The 23,605-nt window shown below is 48.9% G+C and overlaps 1 protein-coding gene across 6 annotated transcripts in view; it reads right to left on the bottom strand.

The window, feature by feature from the left end:
• The window catches only part of auts2a (activator of transcription and developmental regulator AUTS2 a), a 310,820-nt gene that overhangs the window by 7,920 nt on the left and 279,295 nt on the right, over positions 1 to 23,605 (bottom strand). For 5 of the 6 annotated variants that reach the window (XM_036523475.1, XM_036523476.1, XM_036523479.1 and 2 more), the window contains 5 exons: positions 5,540 to 6,038; positions 4,117 to 4,373; positions 3,160 to 3,413; positions 2,038 to 2,082; positions 283 to 378 (listed from right to left, as the gene is read on the bottom strand). In XM_036523475.1, the coding sequence (XP_036379368.1) occupies positions 283 to 378; positions 2,038 to 2,082; positions 3,160 to 3,413; positions 4,117 to 4,373; positions 5,540 to 6,038 (1,151 nt within the window). The remainder of the gene's footprint in view (positions 1 to 282; positions 379 to 2,037; positions 2,083 to 3,159; positions 3,414 to 4,116; positions 4,374 to 5,539; positions 6,039 to 23,605) is intronic. The other variant, XM_036523477.1, reaches the window with a different exon arrangement.

The raw sequence follows: 23,605 nt of genomic DNA, 5'->3' as shown, positions 1-23,605 counted from the left end.
TGGAAGCTGCATAATTCGCTGTGGATATGAGTGTCTGCTGTCTGTGCTGTCGTAGTCATGTGAGTACCACTTATTTAAATCCATAAGTATTAAGCAGTGTGCAGTATTAAGAGGAGTATAGTGTGTTTGGCCATAAACTCAACCTAATGTACACTGGAATAAAGGGTGAGTGAGCTTTAATCAGGCCGTGTAGGTGCCCCTCCGAACATGAGTCTGCAGGAAGTACCTGCTGCGTGTCTGCGTGGAGTTAGGGCCAGGCCGATGCGAGGTATCCCATCATACCTTGGGCTGGAACGCTCCCTGCAGAGAACCAAAGGGCCCAGTAGGGGGGATCATGGGAGGGATCCCAGAGACAGTTGGTGGGTAGGAGTGGAAGAGCTGTAAGGAGAGACAAGGAGAAGTTAAGGAGATGCTTGAGGGGAGCTCGATCATGAATGGCACAGTGTGAGAGAGCGCAGCAGCTGTGGCGTGTGACGATGAGCGGGATGGCATGAGAGACACAGGGCGGCGAAGCAGAAACAAGCGTACAGAAACTCCCTCCCCTACTGTAAATGAGCTAGCCGAGCATCGCAGAGGCTATCTGTTACATGGGCTCATTAATGTGACCGCTTAACTTAGCCTCAGCCATTCATCTTTACATTCGTCAAAAGGTTTGGCACCGGCATCTGATCCTGGCACAATTAACACCTCAACTCTGAGGAACTAGAAAGGAACTGTAAAGTCTGGAGGAATATACTAAAAACCCAAAGGCCTCTGAGGTGGACTCACTGAAATGACGTTAGTCCAGGGTAAGAGAAACCCAGTATTTAGTAATCAGCCCTGACACTGATAAGGTTTGTGCACAGGAAATCAAACCAAACTTTCCCTGGGTTTAACTTTTTGGGAAAAGAATAAAACACACTTCTAGCTCAGACTTGACAAATGTTAAAAGACAGAAAATAATGATCATTTTTTAGAGAGCAGCTCTTTGTCCCCTTTAAATAGAACTAATGACCAACTTGCACTGTAAAAATACAAAGGATAATAAGAACCTTTGTCAGCAAGAAAAAAAAAGACATTTAACAGCCAATATTCTTTGACCAACCATGTAATAAAAATCAACCCCTTTCCCCTGACGCTGAAATAATATACACTATTAAACTGATGATGCAAATGCATTTCAAACAAGGGTGCTTTTTCAAACACGCCTGATTAAAATGAACGGTTATTATAATGAAATACTGTCTAATATACATAATTGCTAGTTTTAACCAGAATGTGTGCAACAGCTGAATCGGAACTGAATAGCTGGTTGGCAACCGGAGGAAAGTGGGCCAAGAGCGGTAAGACCAAATGAGCACAGACAGCAGCTGGGCGACTCCAGATGCAAGCTTGTCTGGTGCTCAAAGAGGGCAAAATGTTGACTCTGCCAAGTCTGTAAGTGTTTTTAATGGCAGTGACTGAAGAAGCGACTGATGTTAACAGACACCAGCACTGTGTGAGTGCAGATACAGCTCCCCTCCAGGAACGGCCTAGTTCCCTCTGTGCTTCTCAAGGCTCACCCACCTCTACAAGCCTGACTGTAATAACTGTTGATGAAAATAAAACTATTACATTTTAAAATTATTTATGTTTCTGGACCCTCCCACCACCATCCCTTGATTTTAAAACTGAACATAATTAAAAGAAACAGCAATCTCAAATGGCCTGTTTTGTTGAAACGCATTACTGGTATGAATAAGTAGCAAACAATACAAATAGTAATTTGCATGAATGGCAAGATTTAAAAGTCAAACTACTTGGCAAATAGAAAATGCAAATGTATGAGAAGCGCCATTAGCAGCTCAGAGACACTTGTTGATGGACGGTTAGGGATGGCGAGGCGGGCGTGCTGGGGTCACTACACAGCGGAGAAGATGCTGTAATGTCAGACAGACAACGTGGAGGGAGGAACAGCACTACGGCAGCTCTACACACAGAATGAACACAATGACTGGCACCACTGAATGGGAGAAGCATTTAGCACAAACTGCCTACAAACACACATTGTTAACTCACACTGTGTCTGTAGAAGGGATCAACTTTTGTTGGGTATTTGTCAAACTGTAAAGGAATGACAGACGGAAAAGCTGAGTACATGACTACCAGAAAGGAGGGAAGAAACACATTAGTCTGAAACACTCAATTCACGTGTTAATACTTGCCACCTGAAAGAAGGAACAGTGGGACAGTCTTGCCTTGGCAAGGTAAATGGTTTTGTATTTACTGATGTAAAAGAAATGTTATGGCTATCCTGCTAACATTTCAAACTTCAGGACTTGGATTTCGACTTTTCACTCTCAGCTTGGGTTCATCTGTTATTTTGTGAATCAAGACAAAAATAAATGTGGGATTTAAATACTTTGACAAAATCTGTAGGCATTTTCAGTCCCCACTGAATAGAGAATTACAAATCTTCAGTTAAACACTCTGCAACTTGCGTACGTATCCAAGGAAACAGTCACACAGATGCCCACAATCTGTGCCTCATAAAAAAAGAGGTTTTATAGGTTTAAATTACACATGAGGTGAATACTTCTCCAGTTATGTATAATTTATGTAGTTAAAAAAATAGTTTCATATTCTCATCAGATATCGCAGCCGTAACTTCTCAAAGTGATTTCTGCCACGGAGGAAAACATTGCTTCAAATGAGAAAACACTCTTAATGTTGGCAAACTTTTCTGTGGTGTCTTTGTGAAAGCTGGCGTGTGAGACTGTTATTCTGAGAGATGTATAATGGTTCAAAGCACAGCTTGAGGCCTGAAACGAGTAGCAGATTTCCAACCTTAAGTATTCATGAAAAAATGTCATGATGTCAGAGGAAGAATGAATAAACTAGTATATGCTTTTCAAAGCTTGGCTGGCTTTAGACTAATGACTTGCTTGAAACAATTATTGCTAATGTTGAAATTAGTGCATTAAAGAGGGAAGGAAGAAAAAAAAACAACAACATTTGGCCAGGGAAAAGACTGGAAATATTTTTCATGAGAAAGTACATCATTATGTTTAAGGAGGAAAACGTGGCCACGATTGAAAGCTAACGACAGACATGCCCCCCGCCCCACCCGTTCCCACCCCCCTTCCCCGGGACTGGCCCGATGCCCCAGACGGGTTAGAGTTGTGTTCTACTTATCCTCACATTTCTGGCTGGGGTACGCACCATGGGCGGTGCAGGGGTCGGCATGATGGCGGTGGGCGGGATGGCGTGGGGGAACGGGGTGAAGGTGTGCTGGTGCGTGTGCTGGTGCGTGTGTTGGTGCTGGTGCTGGTGCTGGTGCTGGTGCTGGTGGAACTCGGTGCGCAGATAGGGGGGCGGGCCCAGGGAGGCCCCTCGGTCAGCGCTCTGCGAGGCGAGGAATCGGGTGTTCAGCTCCTGGCGCAGCAGATCTTGTTCTGAGGGAGAGGCGACACGGTCAGGGTCATTCTTATACATATGCACGCACAAGCACACACAAACACAAACAGGCACATACAAATACGCTCACAGGCATAAGCAAACACACATATGCAAACAAACAAACACACATGCACACACATGCATGCACACACATGCATACATACACACACACACACACACCAAATTGCAGTGACACATGCGTATGAGCACATGATCCTCTGAAATAGGGTGTAGTTTGTCTCTCTATGGTTGTGCCACAGAATGGTTGGAATGATCTTGAAATTTCATTTTGCAATGGGTTGCTGACACCAAGAGACTGTGATTTTACTCTCACAGTGAGAAGTCTGAAAAAAAGATATAGTCGACAAACCTATCTATGTCACTTCTGAAATGGCTTAACTGATGCACTGGGTGCAAAATGCCAAACACCTTTGGCATTTATGCACCTGGTTGTACTCTATAAATTAGCGTCATGCTAACATTCAGCCTAGCCCAACCCACTCTGTGATATCACATGATTTTCAGGCGTGGGTTCCACATGCAGTTCACACATTCCACTAAAGGACAGCATCTGTCAGCGTCGCCTGGGCGATTTACACCCTAGCCCTTCAGTAGATTGATTGATACCAGGGAGACGGACGGCCATGTTTTGCCAAAGCGTCCTCTGACAGGGATAGTGTGAGAAGGGGGGGGACATACCTGAGTAGGCACCCCCAGCTGGGTGTCCGGGGACCGGCAGAGTGCTTGACGTGAGCGGTGGAGGTGGAGGCAAGGCCGCTGGAGGCGCGAACATATTGGGGTGATGAGGGTGGGGCGAGGACTGCAGGGAGGGGGGGAAGCTGTGGGCCACGCTCTGGTTGGGGAGGGGGAGGGGGAAGGCGGAGGCAGGCGGATGGTGGGGTATGTGGGGGGGCAGGTGGGGGCCGTGAGGCTTGCCCGGAGTGCTGCTCCGACTGCTGCTGTGGAGACACAAGGGAAAAGGGTGAGGACACGGCTGCAGCAAGGGGGCGCCCCCTTTCGTCCCGTTCGTTTCCCTGTCTTTGTGCGCCGCAGCCCTGTGATTCGAGCACCTGCGAGCCAATGCAAGAGGTGCAAACTATTACCGTGCTGATGCGGGCACTTTCAACACCTCATTTATCTCGCAAACTAATGTAAAGCCTCGGGAGCGGCGTCCCCGAACAGGGAACGTTCGCAAACGGCCCCAGCGGCCAGGCGCCAGAGGCTGCAACAGCCGTCATATTTCCTGCTATGCAAATCGCCCGGCTCCTGACACGCATTACGGAACCCAGGCGCTGGAGAGGTGTTCCAGATTAGCAGCCCTGAGAGGAGACTAAAAGCTGGTTACACGTGCGGGAGGCTGCAATCTGATTGGGCTCCTTCTGCGTGGGCTGTCCCGGGGAGAACGCGGGCAGCGTTTCAGCGTCTTACACGCTAAGCCCAAAAGCTCATTTGCACTAACGTCTCTCCAGCTGTCCTGCAATTATTCACAGTCAATACCAGGCGCCCGGATTGGGGGGGAGGGGCGGGGGGGGGGGGGGGCGGGTAGAGGGGGGTGCAATATGAGCACATTTGAGCGTGAGAGGTAGAGATTGAAACAGAGTGGAGATCCCAGGGAGGGATTTCTCTATGTAGAATATTTAAAATGATGGCACACGCTTGGAACTCAGCTGTACACAGAACAACAACACAACCACAATAAATGAGACTCTATGGCTCAGGGAGCTGGAAGCTCTGAATGCAAACAGATGACTATGTGGGAAGTTAATAAATCGAAGCCACTTATTTCTCAGTTGGAGCACTCTTTTTGCATAAAAAAAGCCATGACACTGTCTGGCATCAAGACATGTGCAAGATGCAAATTTTTTTTTTGCCAGCATTTCAGTTTAAATGAAAACAGCGGTGTTCAGTTATTATACCTCCCACATAAAAAGGCCTGTGTGATACTTCAGCAGGGCTTTACCAGGCAGATTGTCTGATGCAAATTTAACAACTCTGCAGTGTAAACTGTACTTTGTAACAGTTCTACCATGTACACAGAAATAAAGCATGGCTATAGAGCTTTACAGACCTGACATATACCATCCACAGTAAGTGCTAAAACACACATGGGCTCTGTACCCACCTTATGCAGTTGAGGCTGAGGTTGCTGTTGTAGGTGGACAGAGGCCTGGGGAAGCAGCGCGAGGGGGGCCGGTGCTGCCCAGGCTGGCTCGGGTGGGCTGGGAGGGCGGGGGAGGGGGTGTGCGGGTGGGGGTTAGGGGTAGGGGGAGGACGGGGGTGGGACGGGGGCTCAGGCTGCGGTTGGGGCTGGACTTGGGGCCGCGGAGGGGCGGTCTGGGAGGGCGCCTGGCCCTGGGGTCTGGGCAGGGCGGCGGGGGATGGAGGCTGGGGGGCCGCTTCTGCGCGAGGGGCCTGGGCGGGGCTGGGGGGAGGCGCCGCAGACGGGGGCTGGGCCTGCGGGGGTGGCTGCTTTGGCACCGCGGACACCAGCAGAGGCGTGTCCTTGCCGCTCTCCTGGCTCCTCTCCTGGCTCCTCTCTAGGCCTGACACCTTGGGGATGCCCAGGCCTCGCGCGTCTTGGCTGTCATTTGCGGAGAGCGCGTCAACGCTGAAATCCGGAACTGGAAAAACAAAAAGAAGAGGCGGGGACAGATGACTGACAGCTCTCCTGCCAGGTCACGCTCAATTAACAATATACTAGGGACAAACTGAGAAGACACAGAGTCTGAAATAAAATGAATCTTAACTTCTCTAATCCAATTTAACAACAAAAAATGAGGCCAAACAAGCTAAATTAATTAAGTGTTCTAAGTGATCCTTCTTAATGTTCAGCGATAACTCTTCCATGAGAAATAAAAGCAAAAAAATCATTAAAATAACACACAGCTCTGACTTCAAAGCACAAATGGAATAAAAAAAAAGCTTGTCTGAAGATGTTACTTTGCAAATATTAGCCATTTAGTACTTAAATAATTTAAAACAATTTAAACATAATTGAATAAAAGCTCATTATGGCTGCAACCCTGACTGATGAATGGGCTGCCTGACTAACACTGAATGCGGCCATGGCTTGCGTGGTAGGACCTCCTGTGTGTTTGCAGACAGCAGTGTGAATGTGACAGACAGCCCTTTGTGATGTCACACAGACCTGGTCCCCACTGCCAGGGGACCCCCTGCGGAGACTGCACACAGCATCTGTGGCTTATCTACGTCTCATCCGCCCCTGGGAGGGGGCCATGTTATCCTTCAGGGACACCTGCGCCTGAGGTGTTGGACAATGTCACATTCACATGTCCCTCGTCCCCCCCTCCTCCCCCTCCGCACGCACACCGACTCCATCTTAGGTCTCTTATAGCGCCGGCATCACGGTTCTGGTAGCCGGCTGGAACTCCACATTGGCAGAATAACTCGGATCTCTCTGTTATTCTGGGAGAGAAACCAGGTGCCCTGGCTAAATCAGTGCTGACCTCCAGTTGGAAGGAGGAAAGGAGCAGCAAGCCAGCTGCCACAACATCATTTCCCAAGTACAATGACACATTTGAAAAAAGAAAAAAGAAAAAACGAAAACATCAACACACATTTATTATTGGGAATCATCCAGCTGAGGACTTGGCATGAATGACGGCTGATAAATTAAACGCACTCCAGTTTCAGCAGCAGTGGTTAGGATGTTTACCGTAATCCTTTTGCCAATATTAGCAGCAACTGCTCTTTATTCTCTTAAAACTGACACGACATATGGCTAAACAGTTATGACAGTAATCTAACACACAACACTAATACAATCATCTGTAACAATGCTTTTCAACCAGTCCACTGCATTTTTATAAATTGTGACCAAAACACTACGGTTTAAACACACGGTGGAGTACAAAGCTGTTTAAAGAATAGATTTTGTTTTTTTGTCAGGCTTTTTGGTCCTGCTAATGTATGCATGAGTAAGCACTCAGGTCCCAGAGCTCAATGTATACAAAAAAATAGAGGCTCATGGGATATGACAGCGCACATAACCCATAATTAACTCTTTTTTTAAAGCCTCCCCAGCACACACTGCTAAGCAGCTAAAGCTCCTTTGAGCAGAGCAGTTGATTGGGCCAATTCCCCTGCGAATGGAGCCTCTATTGTGAAAGCCCCTTTATGGTTTCCATTATAGATCGCTAAGCCCCCTAAGGAGCGGGCCCTTCCTGGGCAATCCCTGGGGGCACATCCCAGCTTCCAGCCAAAGAGGGAACAACATGGCAACAATTGATCACGGGTTCACAGCTTAAACCCTTCAGTGTCAGACATGAGGCACGCATGATGTGATCATCGAGGTCACGGCAACCCTTGAGCTAGGGCAGTAATGACGGCAGATAGAGATCAATACCCTGGGCTCCCCGCCCACCCCCTGGGGTGGTTGTTCTACCAAACAGCTGTCGCACACATCCCCTAAGAGTTCTTCATCTGAAATCTGTTTATCTTCCCTCTAGCGGAGGACTGAGTGCGTCTGTGCACTTAACGCTACCACATCAACACAATAAACCCCTCTCCACAATTCTAGAGCTAGAACTACAAGCAGACTGGCAGTTACCATTAACGACATGAGTCAACATAAAAAAATGGTGATACCCTTTGTTATAGAGTATGGCAAAAGGCAACATAAAAAATGGAGAGGTCCCTCATTGTTTGATATGGCAAAATGCAATGGCAAAGCGGGCTGAACCGGCTTGACTTGGATGAAGTAATGCATGGAATGTTTAAGGGCTGGCAGAAGCGGAGTGTTTAAAGAAAAGGAGACAATCAGACACATGCTAACTTCCTTTTCGGGCAGAGTGAAAATTCTGCCCAGAGCAGTCATTTCATTAGGACAAATAAATCTACTCTTGAGCCTTTTTACTGCAGCTCAACTGCCTGACAAATTCTCTCTCACCGAGTCTGGGAGTTTCCAAGATACACATCCATCTCGCTGCAGACACAAACAGAACAAATCTCTGCCACTCGCAAACACATCACTCTCTGCGGAGACTTTTTTATGGAAAGCATCCAACATGTAATAGATGGAAAAGATTCTGGTTTCCCCGTATTTCCTCCACAAGGTCCCCAAGGTTGTTTTCCGAATGTGCTAACATGGGTAAAAAATTAAGTCTATTCTTCCCGTAATGAAGACTCTGGGGCCTGTGAAATGTAAGAGATCTGTAATTCACCTCCCCCGAGAGTTAATTTGTCAGCCTTCTTGATCCCAGGAAACAAATATATGCAGCTCCCCTTCTGTTTAAAAGAGAGAGCCCTGCTGCTTTCATGTGGGGGGGGGGAGAAAAAACAAGCAGGAGATGGGCGCTGTGTATATTAAAATCACTTTATGGGTTTGCGCCTCACGAAGGATACTGTGAAAAGAAAAAAAAAAAGGGGAGAGCAATTTTACAGGTCCTGAAAGAGAGGGATTTACGGGATCAGGTGGCAGGAGTGGGTCAGCGAGGGCCGTGTCTAAAGAAAACCAATTACAAACCGTGTGTCCAGGGACAACCTGGGGGTGACAGAGGCAACTCATTATTTGGGGGTGATCTCCGTCTAAAGCTAACAGGGCATTAGAATCTCAAAAGTGCCATTGTGACAAAATGGGAGAGGACGCTCGGAGCTCAGCGAGAAAGCTCTGGGCCACATGTGGCTCGCAACAATGCTGTGAGAGGCCTGGGTGGACTCAGCCAATCAGTGGCGGGGCAAGCTTTGGTGGCAGGCATGTGAGACACTTAATTCACTGCATCCTTGCAGTAAGAAGATTATTAATCCTATTTGATACCAACTAAATGCTATTAATGGAGCTTTAGACATGTGCCCAAGAAGAGCACCCATTTCTTCAAGCTAGAAATTCAATGTTTTCCAAGGCATTCTTTCTCAAGCGTAATGAAGAGTGAGGAAAAGAATATGCACACATATAAATATATAAATACATAAATATAAATAGATAAATATATAAATATATGTGAACCAAATCCACAACTGTAAAATTACTATTACCATTTTAAATGACTTCCACTCTACGACAGCATTTTGCGTGATGAGATGTGCATCCGCATGAAGTGAGATGCATCTGTTCTCTGTGATGAAACAGAAGCTAACATCACAATGGTAATTAAGCAATACACAATTCGACCTGTGATATTATTAAAATAACCATAACAAGGTAACACCTGTGTGGTGGTGTGAATATGGGAAACTGTACTGTTTATGGTTTGTTAAGCCTGCAGAAGCACTGTGAAATCTGCCCAGTGAAGTGCACAGGCTCTCCCTGTGAGTGTGTGTGTGTGTGAGAGAGAGAGTATGCAATTGGAAAAGGGAACATTTATAGAGCCTAGAAAGGACGCATTACTAAATAAGGAAGCACAGAATGACTGCTGTAACAAGCTGAATGCTGATAGGAGCCTGTTTCTCACCACAAATAGTAAATCCTGTATTGCATACACACAAGGACAGACACACACATGCATGTACACACACACACACACACACACACACACTTTAATCAGATTCTGAATTGCGTTGATGCGGCTTTCACAACAGCGAGAGGTTGAGAGGATAACTGTACTCCTGCACTCACCTCCAGTGTGAGCCAAACACCAGGCCGATGTCTCACACGGAAGGTTAAATCAAAGCATAAAGGGGCCTTGGGTAACAGAAATGAGTCTTCCTGCACAGCAGGTTTCTGAGGCGTGGGGGAGAGAAATCGGCACTCGGGGGTCTGGAGACGGGATCCAGGCGGAACTCTTGAGAGTTGTCATTCTGTTCACATCAGCTCTGTTCCTGTGCGACTCCCCAGCCAGCCTATTCTCTCCCGTGGCTGGCCCTGCCACTGGCTCGCAGAAGGCATTCCCATCAGCCTGGAGACACACTGACAGATTTATGGAAGGAAGACCTCCGGGAAATCCTAACACTCCGTCTGTCAGAAGCCTCAGCCCCTTCTCCCACTGCCTCTAAATAGCAACTCCTTCATATCCTCAAAATTATTTTCGGCGATACTGCTGCAAAACCTACCAACGCATATGGGGCCAGGGGTTGATACTAGCCCCCGGGGGGAAAAAAAATACACAGGCAAGCACCCTGCAAATCCATTTATCAATTTCCCAAATCTTTGTTCTCCCCCCAAAAAGCAAAGAGGTCTGCTGATGTGAGCAAAAGTGAAAGAGGGTCCACCTAGCAAGATGATGTAAACACCTCTAAGGACAGGGCCGCCCCACTTGCTTAGCGTCAAAGTCCCAGCATGCAGTGTGGATTTGATGCCCCAGCTTATTCTGACACATCACATTAGCAGCAACCTCCAGACTCTCCGTGATGCTAAGCCTTCCTGAGCACGACCTCGGCGTACAAAGGGAAGAGGTGTCACTGTAAATATCATCGCCGCAACCTCTCCCTCTCTGTCATACACTTGCTAAGCAGCTTTTTAATGTGCAGGGGGCACTACAGGGCAGGGGCTAAGCACATTACAACAGTAAGAGAGCTCTGTCCAGAAATTAAATCATCATACATATCCAATGCACTGAGCCGAGGCAACATATTAAAGCTGAAAAGGGAGACTGAGACTATTCATATACCCCACTGTTAATTTTTCAGTGCAATGTAAGTACTGACGAAAGCATTTACTGCTGATTTCTCCTGTGCGGCAGGGGCTGCGCTGACTGGCTGTTCGGCACCTGTTGAGAACAGGTGCTGAGAGGGAAACCTGCTTAGCAGAGTAGCTGGAAAAAAAAATCAAGGAATACATAACTTGCCCTTGTCAGCAGTGGTAGAGAAGCAGGCTGAGGGTGATGCAACGCAAGGTAACATTTCTGGCACCCTGTTCTGCCCTGCTGCAACACACCTGCTCCGTTACGAACGCAGAGGCAAATCCGAGTTGCTGGGTCCACAGAAGGGGGAGGAAAAAAGGAAAAGAAAGACAGAAAGAAAAAAAACACCCCGGGCCATCGCTGAAAAGCATGATCACAGCTGTCTGTCAGATCCGGGGCTGAGGAATTCCTCCCAGCCAGCTCAGAGCTTTGGGGGGGATGTGAACCGAAGGCTACTGTTCCCGCTTGCCTCGCCTCTGATTTTGCAACAACATTATCACCTTTGTTCACATTACAGTGGCGTATCTGGGTTTTGGTCAGCTGTGTTTCTGCGAGGACTGTACTTGGGGCTTGGAATCATAAGAAAAGGATTAATTTTGTCTAGACACCACGGTGGGCTTTTTTCCCCTGCTACCAGCTGGCTCCACAATTATACACTCAAACAATGGCTGTGTTGTTTCAGAGACTGCAGAGGAACACCAACCCCAACGCTGCCTGCCCCCTACTCAGGCTCCTGCCTTTCCCCCTCTCCCCAAAAATGTATAAATAAATTCAGGAAGGCTCACTGTTTGCTCAAGTCAAATCAATTAAAGTATACATGAAGCTGAACGCACGCGTTGCCCTCCTCAAAGAAATTCCATTTCACATTTGTCAGTCTGTGTAAACATTAATTATAATCAGAATGTACTGCGGGCCGGATCTGAAAAGCGCTCCTGTGCCTTCAAATGCACTCAGAACAAAAAAAAAAAAACAAAAAAGAGTTCCAACATAATTATTATATTCATAGCAGAGGATGGAAATTTATTCAATTTCTGCAACAATATTTAATAGAAGGTCAAGCCATGGATCAAATTATAATCACGTGGAGTGCTCCATTTGGCTAGGAACCCATTAAATTTCACAAGAATAAAAATCAGTGTCGGTGGTGTCTGCATAAGTGTTTTTTCAGTCCACTGACCTTTGGCTGCAGCGTTGTGCCTTACCACTGTATACAGCTGTATAAATCAGCCAGCTTGCCTAGAGACTCAGAATAATTCCTCCGCTGAGAACCTCATTTGGTGTGTTCCCATTTACCCCACTTTATCTGTGCGGCAGAGGCTTGCTGAGGACATTTCAGAAAGACAAACACGTCTTCATGAGTTATTCCACCGGGGGGCAGGGAGAGGGGGAGCAGCTCTGGAGAGAAGAAAACCCCACATTGAGCCTATTGCTCTGCCTCTCGGCATAAGACGGTCCCACAAGGCTCGTAGCTGCAGCTCGGGAAACGTGGAGATCACCTCCTGGGCTGGCAACCCTCTCTCCCTCCCTCCTGAAGGGGGAAACAGTGGTGAAGGGCTTGTGTTTGCAGCAGCAGGAGACTGACGAGGTCCCACGACCGACAGCGCTGAGGGCCCAGGTCCTGAGGAGGAGCCCCGGCGCAGCTGCGCTGAAACCCTCAGCGGCGTCTCCCTGCTCTCAGGCGGCGGCGCTCCGCAAGTCTCGGCGTGCGTCTCGTGAGGTTCGGTGTTCTCCGGAAGCTCTCCGGGGGTTGGCATGAGGGGAGGGTTTTGGTTTAAAGCGCTCCCTGCAGTCATTATTCTTCTGCGATTGGGGACGGTGCGTGCACCTCCGGTTCCAGAAGAGCCCGGGGCGGGATGGGCCGTGGGGCTGACAGGACCCATCCCACGATGCACCACTCTGGAGTTCTGCGCCTGTGAGTTTCACAGGTGGTAGCTTGGGTGCATCTTAGTTACCATCCCTGAGTGCAGTACAGATGGAATGGTAACGGATGGTAACACATTATGGAAAGCTACTTACCAGCGCACGGCAACAAAACTTGGGTCAGTAAAAAGATCAAGCCAAGACACAGTGCTCACGTTACTGCACTGCCCTGTTCAGGTAGGTATCTAAGCACTACACGTAATGCATGTCCTCATTGGTGGAAGAGCTTAGCGGCTCTGAAGGTCACAAGGTAAGATTATGATGCTGATAGTTCTTTTTTCATCTTGCATACGTGAGAACGCACTCTGAAATATGCGTGCTGTGCGCTGCTGTAATTCAGTCCGAGGCCTGGCGTGACACTGACGGATGGGCCTGGCCGCACTCCTGTGGTTTATCATGTCAGCGGGGCTCTAAACCCGGGAACATGCCGGTGTCTGTTACCCCTCCGGCCGCTCCGCAGTTCAGCGAAGGTGTTTATTTTCATTAACCCCCATGATGAATGCTAAACAGGAATACAAACCCATGTGTGTATGCTGCTCTGTGTGTGTTTGCATGCGTGGGCGGGAGTGCACGCTATGCTGAAAACACCCTTAGGGGCAGTACGACACCTTCTCTTTTCCACCTTTCTGTGAAAACGCTACTGTGAAGCATTTCTCCTGGGTAAACATAGAGGAGGGCTGTGTTTCAAATGGAAAACAGGACGCTGGGCTCCACTCAGATGAGATGGAATGCTGGGAAGTGTAGAAGTCACCCTGAAGGAGTTAAAAGCCAAAGCCGTTAGCTCACAGGTGGTCGCTAGGCCATTATCATCTCTGGAAAGCCAGCAATCTCCCTTAATTGCAACAATAAACACAAAGAATGTTTTTCTAGTCTTTTTTTTCCCCCAAACAGAATGCATAGCTTCAGATGGCTCTGGCCCCGCTGTGCTTGGTCTGACGTACAACAAGAGCTTTATCGTCACATTGAGCACTGCCACATGGAAAGTCAATAATGGCTCCGCTAATGAGCTACCATGCCGATTCTCAAAATGTTTTATTTCTTTCTTCCTATCCCTTTTGAGTTTTCTTCCCCTCTCTCCCCCTCGTCGATAACAAACCACCCTTGAACTAGCTTCGGCGAAATGTGCATGCATCCCCATCTTAATGACACCATTATCAATAAGGCTCCGCTGGCCGCGGTTCGAGCCGGAGTCTGATGACTCTTAATGACTTCCTATGGCGTCTTTGACAAGCCCGGCCTCTCGCCGCTGCCCTGTGCGGTCATGTGTGCACAGTTGATCCTCGGCGTAACGTGTCCGCGCTCGGAGGCGGAGCGTTGCATGCCGAGCCGCGGCCGCACGGCCTTATGGCGTGTCATGCGAGTGGTGTGTGTGGGGGGTGGGAGGGAGGGCAGCAGAGGGGGATCTCTGACCAGGAATGTGACCATGCCTGGGATTTGGCAGCAGCGCCTCTCTGGGGGTGTAGATTTCCCTCGCTGGTGAAGACAGTGTTCACCCTTTGGAGAACAAATCTTTATATATCCCAGAGGGGCTGGGTCAGGCACGGGGCTGAAACAGAAGAAGGCACTGACAGGAAGCTGACGGCCGACCTGGCACAGCTGCCACAGCCCTGTCTAATCCCAGCAGGTGGCGCTGGCAGGCATGGGGGGGGGGTGTACTGGGGGTGCAGGGGGCACACTCTGGCCCAACAACACAACGGTGAGTGCTAAAGATGGCCAGCGGCTTCAAATACACTCTTCTTCGCTCTTTGAAATAAGAATGTACCAAACATGTCCATTGACACTTTCATGAAGCAATAAAAGCCTTAAGATTAACAGCTTCAATCAAGGCTTTAAATTGTAATCACTGTTATCTAGAAAACATGAAAAAAAAACAAGAGGCACTTCAGGGAGGACACAGTCCTGTCCGCTCTTCAGCAGGCTTCACTTAACGGCTGGGCTCTTGCGCGATCGTGTCACTCCACAGAAAATGGAGTCAGTGAAAGCTAATCTCGGGAGCTGTCAGTCTGGCAGCGAGATATGTGTTCTAGTGTCAATCGTCAGCTCACCTTTCCCAGCAGGTTTTGTCATTCATCACCCATTAATGCCATAACCCCTACAGGCACGCTGAATTTAATGGCCTAATCCTTCCTTTCTGACAAAGACAAGATTAGCTGGAGGTTAAATACTCTTGTTGCTTAAATTTTGTCCTTGTCAGCATGCCAGGGAAAGCTCTTAATCTCGGGAAAGAACGGCTGGGGGGAGTGCTCTCTCTCTCTCTCTCTCTCTCTTTCGGGGGAGACGCGAGAGAGCTGGGGAGTGCTCCAAACAAGCCCCAGGAACTCCAGGTAATCTTCAGATCAGAAATATCGGTACTCCTCTTTACTATGGTAATCCTTCTTCATTCATGTTGTCACTGTCGGTGGGTAATAGTCAGTCAAGAGCAGGAACCCTGCCCAGGCCACCGAAGAGGAACTTTCCCCTCTCTGGGCTGCGCGTGGCATGGAAAAGGGAAAATCACTCAAGCGCAGACAGCGTCGGCGTCCACAAGCTGCTCCGAGCTCCCATGAGAAGCGCAGAAACCACTGCACGAGCCACAGTGAAACAGCGAAAAGATCAACCCCTCTGTTTGGACGGGCTCAAAACTCTTTATGGACGAGGTTGCACTTCAGAGACATGAATTGCTTGTGACTTCTCTCATTTGGCTTTCTGTCTTGGCGAAAGAGTTCTGAATAACCAATAATAAAACCAATAACTCCCCCTTATGAACCTTTGGGTTTTTTACACGCATGGGGACACTGGGACAGGAGGCAGTCCATTAGCTGTGCATTAGGTGAACTAAAATTGAAGCCCCATGACAACTAGTCTGCTCCCTCTCAGACACTGCATCAACAGGGTATTCACAATTCACTCCTGCAAACCGAAAACAGCCAGCAATGTGACCTACTCCCAGTCTCGCAGTTCAAATCGTCTGATTTCACTTCACACAATTCAGTATATTATTACCTCCTATATACCTTCTCATTCGTCCACATTTCTGAAGGAAGTTTTCAACCAAAAAATACTTATTCTGCCTAATGAACAATGAATACGTCTGTTTACCGTACACACATCAACACGTTTTCTGCCTGAAGGGAATCAACAGTCCCACCCGAGGAACCCTCGAGACGGCAAGCACGCATAAAAGCACAGAAACACGCACCTACCGGTCCTCTCGTCCACCTGTTATGGCGCGTGCCTGCTTTGTCCTGCCATGTGTCAGAGATCCAGAGTTTTCCACCAGAAATGCTGTTGCCTCCATTGAGTCACAGTGGTCACTCCGCTTAACTCAGCAAGCCATCCCACACAATCCAAAGGGGCGATCGATGAGTTCTAGAGCAGGACGGCCAGCTCCGGCTCGGCTGAACGCTCTCGGCTGAACGCTCTCGGCTCCGGCTCCCAAATGAGAGGCACAAGCCCCTGCTAAGCAGTTTACTCCGCTGGTCCGTGGTGTCAGGTAACAGCCCCTAAGCGAAAGCTTCCCTTATGCCTGGAGCGCCGTCCCTCTCTCCTCCTTCCCTCGCTCGCCTGCTCCACTCCCTCCCTCTCCCTCTCTCTCTCCTTCTCTCTCTCTCTCTCTCCCTCCCCCTCCCTCTCTTCCTCATCTGATCTCTTTCGCCGGGAGGCGTGTGTAATTGACTCGCCGCAATCAGGAGAGTGACGGCTCGAGTTGACACGTTGACACCGTCTGATTTTAGCTCCCCGGGAGCGTCGGCTAAAGAGAGCGGCCTCCGGAAAGCTATCCAGCTCGGTATTCCGAGGAGGCAAAGAAGGCACCTTCAACTCGCGCCCCCAGAGCCGCGCGTGTGTAATCCCTCTGCCCGCCGCTCCCTTTCAGAGATAAATGCTTTCAGCGCGTGCTAAAAAAAGGCGATCGTCGCAAATTGAGCGTAACCGAGATAAAAGACTCTGTCCCCGGTGACTCCGCACCTCCCTCTCTGTAGCCGGTGACGTACGGCTGTGTGGTGGCGGGGTGCAAAGTCTTAAATCGCTCACACCTCTTCCATCAGTCTGGCTCATGAGGGCACACCAGCCCCCTTGTTTACCCTTTTGCCTGCATCTCCTCCTCTCTCATCTTTAGTTACCCTGTTGCGTGTCTGACACCAAAATTCCAGCAAACAACCACGATAACATTTACATTTACATTTATTCATTTAGCAGACGCTTTTATCCAAAGCGACTTACATAGGTTACAGTTCTTTACAATGTTATCCATTTATACAGCTGGATAACAATGACAAAAGCGCCTTTCACACCAATGAACTTCAAACAACGGACAGATTTTAAGTGACCTCGAACACTTTGGCCCTCTCAGACTGCACCGGTGGTGGTGCAAGGGGTGGGCGCTCTTTCTGTACTTTGTGGTTGGGATTCACTCCAGGCGGACTAGTGGACATGAGCCGCAGCAGGCGAGCGGTGTGGGTCACAATGGCGGCCTGCTAATGTCGGTGGGATATGCTGTGCCTCCTGGTTCCTAGAATTGAGGATTCCCAGGGGCTTGGGGGGGGGGGGGGGGGGGGGCTCATGTGGTGGTAAAACAATCTGAGACATCGAGGTCGTCGGGGAAACATGCGGGCAGGGCCCACCCCCAGGCGGCCCCGCCACTTAACAAGTGGGTCCCTTTAAACATAACACAGCAAATTAGAGAGGGGCCCTCATCTCCGCTTGGCTGTCGGGTGAGTTAGCTCTGAGGTCCTCCCGAGTGAGTGCCGGCTTTGCGCTGGGGGCGGGGGTGGGGGTGGGGGGGTGTTGCTGGGCTGTCCTCCTGGAGCGGCCGACTGTTTATTTGAACTGCGCTGAGAACTCCAAAACAGTCAGCTGCCTCGCCGCTCCCTCGGCGAGCCCGGCCGAGGCAACCCCATATCCCCTCGGCTGCGGTGGGCCGGGGTTGGGTTACCGCGGGAACAATGCGTGCACTGTGCTCCGTTTCCTGCTCCGAGGAGGTGTCTGCACAAACATCCACGCTTCTGTCAGCCTTGGACGGGGGATTAATACATCACGCCGCGGTTTGGGATGTGCTCTGCTTTCCTTTGTTTCACCTCCAAGGCCCGGGCACTCTTAGAACAGCTAAAACAGACTTCCACCAAGCACTGCCTTCAGTCGTTTGCTGTTTTTACTTAGTGCCTGGATTCGCTTGCCAGGGAGGGCTGAAAGAAGCCTTCTAAAATGTCTGGTTTTATGTGTCACTGTTTGTACAAAATCTTATTCATGACACGGAATACAGCAGACTTTCAACTGAAATCAAATAGCTCCTGCTCGGAGCTGCATAATCTCTAACAGATGGCGACAATCCTGGGATGTTGGTATAGTTTAGGCGGCTTACAAAACTACGGCGCAGGTTTGAAATCTTGAACCAATTTGCCGAATGATGAAAAAATGGAACATTTCACAGTTGATTAGCCCTTGTTTACATAAATGCTTGAGCGTATTCACTCTCTCCCACATATAATCAGCTCCCCCCTTATCCAGAATCTCCAGTGGGCAGTATCCTCAAATGTCCTTGTGTGACCAAACACCGTCTGCAGGGGGCAGTGTGACACTGGTGAATGGTAACATGTCCCTCGCACCTCAACTCAAGATCCCAACCTCCAGCTCTCTCAACCTCTCATTCACCAAAACTCCAAGGTGTATTCTGCAGGCCTCACGCCGGACAAGTCAAATCCATCTGTGTGAGCAGCCTGTTCAATGACTTAAGCGAGCAATATTTTAAGGGGTCAGGGGGACGCGCCGTCGGGGATTTGAAATAGCTGATTGCAAATCCATTTATTTATGTATCTTACCTATGGAGAGCAGGGGCCTTGGCAGCTTGTGCACGGTCCTGCACTGGATCAGAAAAAGGTGACTCTAATCTCCCCCTCAGGGTTGAAGACTATTTATTTTTCTGTTGCATATTTACAAGTAAGTGTCAGTGAAAAAGACTAACCTCTCCTCCTGGGGGAGCGGTAAGCCATTGTTTAATCAATCCGGGCTTGTTTAGAAACCAGCCAGCGCACCAGCTGCATTTCAGAGCTCTTTCTGCCATCTGAAAGTTCAATGTTTACGCTTTGGGAAGCTGGAATAAGTAAGCCTCTGGGAGATGGACAGGAGAGGGGAAGGGGGAGGAAGGGAAGGGGGGGGGGGGGGTGCGGATGGATCCCACCCAAGCGCTCGCCATGCGCTCCACCAGCAGGCCCTGATCAGGCCACCTCTACCCGACCCCCCTCCTGCCCATTACTGGCACTGTGCTCCCTTGCGCCCTGCCTCCACGCGGCTCTCACATTACACGCGTGTCAGTCAATAAGCGGCGCGCCCCGTCAACTGGCTGGAATCCGGCCCCGATCCAATATCCCAGCATGCAGCGGGCCCTCCATTACCCACAACCCATCCTCCCGCTCCGTGCGGTTTCCATGCTTTTGATTTCTCTGCCATGCATACCAGCTATCTCGATATCTGCATCATTAAAATGTAATTTACGGAGGGGAAATGGTTTCCATCTGGAGGAAATCCTGTTGTCAAAATAAAAGTCTGTAATGGTGTGGCCTTTAATGCATCACCATCCATTGTGAGACGCATTAATCACAATCCAAACACATCTCAACGCAGTGAGGCTCAAATGAAGCTGCTAATTAGCCTGAATTCTGATCAACGCCTCAATCAACAGTCCAAATCTATGCTGTTGACAGGAAGATGTGAACGTTTTCAGAACAAAATCCACCGTTAGATCCTGAGAAGTAAAACACAGTGATGTTAAACACACCTCTCAGCACTCTAATTAAGAAGCACTTAAAAAAGACTGCGGTATGATGTGGATAGTACCAAATTCATTCATCCCTATAATGATCCATTGCACAAAAAGAGTATTTCTATAATTCCATTCCAAACGGAAATATTCAGTGACGATTCAACCCAGCATACAAAACATACGCTAGCTGCCTCCCCATCACAACAGCGTTCTTTTCCAGTGGTTATTTAATGAGATTCATAAGGAGAAAAAAAAAACAACATTTGGGAGGGGTGGTAATCCCGCCTGGCTGAGCCCTGAGAAAGGTGCAGTCTGGCCCTGGTCCCTAAGACAGCCACGACGGCTACGCGCGGCGTCCGGAAAGCGGGAGAGCCCTTAACCCCGTCCATTTACAGGCAGAGTCCCCGAAGCGGGCTGAGTGCCCGGCGCAGCGGCATCATCCTCACGCCTTAACTGACAGGTCGGCCATGACCGCGGGGGCTCATTAGGCCCTGCTCTGGCATTAGGCGAGACACACCTCACCAATCCCCTTCCACCGCCCGGCCCTTTGACTGACATGTGAATAATTGGACAAAACAAACCCCAGGCACACTGCGGTTGCCAAGGCCGCTGAAAGAAGGTGGTGGTTTAGGTTGGCGGGGTGTAAGGGAGGAGGGGGGTGTGGAGGAATAAGTTGCTCTAAAACAATCAAAACAGCAACTGTGAGCTGACTGGTTAATGTCACAGCAGATCATCAGTCAGCGGGGCTAATTGATGTACAGGCCTCAGACAGCTCCAGGAGGGCTGCTCTTGTTATTCCAGAGTGACAGGCCTTGCCCCGCGCTGTGGCAGGAGGCTGTCAATCACAGACAGGTGAGTGGCAGACAACCGCCAGCGCCGACTCCCCGCTCCTTAAAATGTCAACTCTGCCCTGGCGAGCGGACAGACCGTAATGCGCGGTGAGATGCGCGCACACCTGCGCTCTGGCCTGACCTGCTTCTCCCAATCCAACTTCCCAATTCACCCCGTGCAACTTCTCTGGAAGTCCTGAAAACAGTTAAATCGCCACCCCGCTCTCTTAATGCGCAGATTACAGCCTGCACTCAGACGATTAGCACTGTTTCACAATACAGTACTCAGTGAGTTAAGAGTTTTGGAAGTCAGATCAATACAAATCACACAAAAAAACAACATTCCCAAGAAAAGATTACAAAAATTATGTAAAACACTCCACAGATGACTGTGTTGTAACCAGTTTTTGCAACAGCCTTAATGTGTCTTAATGTGCCTTAAGTGCTCACAGACTTACTCTGTTCACACAAAGAAGATCCTCCCAACTTGCAACAAGATGGCACTTACAGAATATAATACCAGTCTACTCGAAGCTGCACCATTCATTTTCGAACACTGTCAAATATAAAAGTTTCTCTGAGACAAAGTATGATTTTGAAACAAAACTATGCCCTGTCAATTAAATATGCATACATCTCATGTGCTGAAATGGCTCTCTTCATAAAACCAGTTGTTACAAGCGCAGGTTTGTCTTGTCTTGATGCAGATAAGCGTTGTGCTTTCTGCAATCACAGAAAAAAGCCCAGTGTTTTGCAGCTGGGAATTCTGGGAGTGCTCTGTGCTAAGGGGGGGCGGGGGTGAGGGGGCTGAGCCTTCATCCACAATACTAATCCCCTGTTCATCTGAGGCAACTGCCACTCTCACTTGAAAGCCGTAAGAGGAATGGGGAACGATAAAGGGTTTAACTTTATCTTTGGAGTAAAGCACATTAAAACTTTTTTGTTTGGAGTATAAGGTTTAATTTGGAGGGAGAGGCGGTTCCAGGCGGTCTGGTTTAGTGTGGCATGGCTGATACAGGAATGTCTACACAACCCCAGCTCTCCTTGTAGTAAAAAATGCCTGCATTAAGAAAGACGGATTTAAACTTGGTCTTTGGTTACACATCCGTGCTTCAGAAGAGACACTGTCCTCTGTAGGTGTCATAGCGGGGAAAAACATTCCTGGGTGTGGACACCACAGACGAATGGCTGCCATTTTACAAAACAGCTGCCAAGGACACAGCAAAGTCAATTGAGAAATAAAAATGACAAAAAAGACCACATATATTTTTACTCTTCGACCAGAGCAAGCAATGGCAAAAACATGCATGAGTCAAACACATACAGTTACCTCCATATCGTAGGCCACTCACAGTGAGGCCTTGAAGGGCAGTCTGTCAATGCGGGTGAAGGCCAGCATTTGTTGACTTTTTGCTCTATATCAGGCACCAAAGCCCTCGATTTGCTAACCTTTGTCTCCCGGTGTCAGAGATGGGGCACCGCTGGCCTGGTTCTCCTCCCCTCTCAGCCATGAAATACGACCTCTTGCAGCAGTTCTGAGAGTAAACCTCTCCCCTTCACTGACCACAGTTTTTTTCCCCCCCTCGTGGGAACAAAATGGCTGCCACTTCAGTGCTGTGAATGTCTGGTACATTTCAGTGACCACAGAGGGGTGTGAGATGGGTGGGCCGGTGCTCTGGGAGGCCAGGGCAGCGGTGAGGAGGACTGTCGGAGTGACCTCTGCTCCTACAGGGATGCAGGCCGATGGCTTCCACCGCCCTCTGCTGCTGCTTAAACTGTTAATTGATGCCGGTAATTCCGCAGGAGTAATCTGGTTAAGGTCTGTCGAGTCTCCTAATTTTCTCCAACACATCAGGATTAAGGTCAAAAAAGAGGCGACAGTGTGGGTCGTGACCTCAAAGCAACCCCAACACCCCCTCCAGTACCGCAAATTCCACACAACCTTTCAGAATTAACGGCGAGAAACCGAATCTCTGGAAGGGGCTAATTCCCCTGCTGTTGCTCATTATGAAAGGAACCCGGCGAGCCAGGTGTAGCAGTCAGCCCGCCACTCCCTCTCGTCTCCTGCGAGGACAAACTCGGCTCCCGCACTTAATCGCTATCAAGAAGCTAATGTACTCAGAGGCCATTCTGCTTTTTAAAGAGCTCTTGAAACCAATCCGGGGGCTCTTCACCGGTGCTATCTGCCGAAAGTTCACAACAGCCCCTTTTTTAACAATGTCATCGCTGCGGCAAATTGCACCTTGCGTGGCACGCATTACTCACTCCGCCTGCAAACAGACGCACTTGACGGGTCCCACTTCAGCGGCTACGCACTTGAGCTGCCTCGCCCAGCAGAACACTGTCCTCCTGCTAGCCCCCGCGTTGTCGTGCGGCGCCAGCCCATTTCCGCGGCACTTGCGACCGCCACTGTCTGCTCTTTGCGCAAACGACGCGCTTCGAGGTGAGCGGCGAAAGTCGACAGAGAGCTCGTTTCTGTTCTGCAAATGGTTCCTGGACAGCTTCTCTGAATCCTGTGGACTGGGATAAATCTTGAGGGGCGTTCTAAAACTCCTCTCAGTTAAAAAGAAAAAAAAAAAACCCAAATACTCTTTGAAATGAACATGAACTTCATGCATAGATGCACTGCAATTTGATGCACTGCGATTTAACTGGGGCCTCAGTACAGATGACGTCATAAAGACTGAGAGAGAAAGCACTGTGATGAAGGATGGTGCCCAGGGAATGGGCACACCAGCATTTGATAGCTATTAGAGGGGCCGTTCCATCTGTTGACAATGAACCCTTCCACATTACTGGAGTCACGGTAGTGCAGCCCAGCAGCCTCTCTGGCACCCGGCAGGCAGAACACTGCTTCTTATCTTATCTATACTACAGTGTTTACCTTCCTGTTTCCAATGAAATAAATGTAATCAGCCCACGGACGATAACGAGCACTCCGCTAACACGCATTGATTGCCCCATTAATTGATGTTTGTTGAACTTTCTCCGTTTTGTTGAGTGATTAGGTTTTAAAAAAAAAAACAACAACAAAAAAAAAAAAGGAAAGCTCATGGCTGACATCTGTGGGCACCTCGACAGAGCCAGCAATTACTGTTAACGTTTAATAAATTCTTAGTTAATTG

The sequence above is a fragment of the Megalops cyprinoides genome, chromosome 3, assembly GCF_013368585.1.
Source record: "Megalops cyprinoides isolate fMegCyp1 chromosome 3, fMegCyp1.pri, whole genome shotgun sequence".
In the NCBI taxonomy this organism is placed as follows: domain Eukaryota; kingdom Metazoa; phylum Chordata; class Actinopteri; order Elopiformes; family Megalopidae; genus Megalops; species Megalops cyprinoides.
Note: the sequence above shows the minus strand (reverse complement) of the source record. Positions and strands in the feature narration are given on the sequence as shown.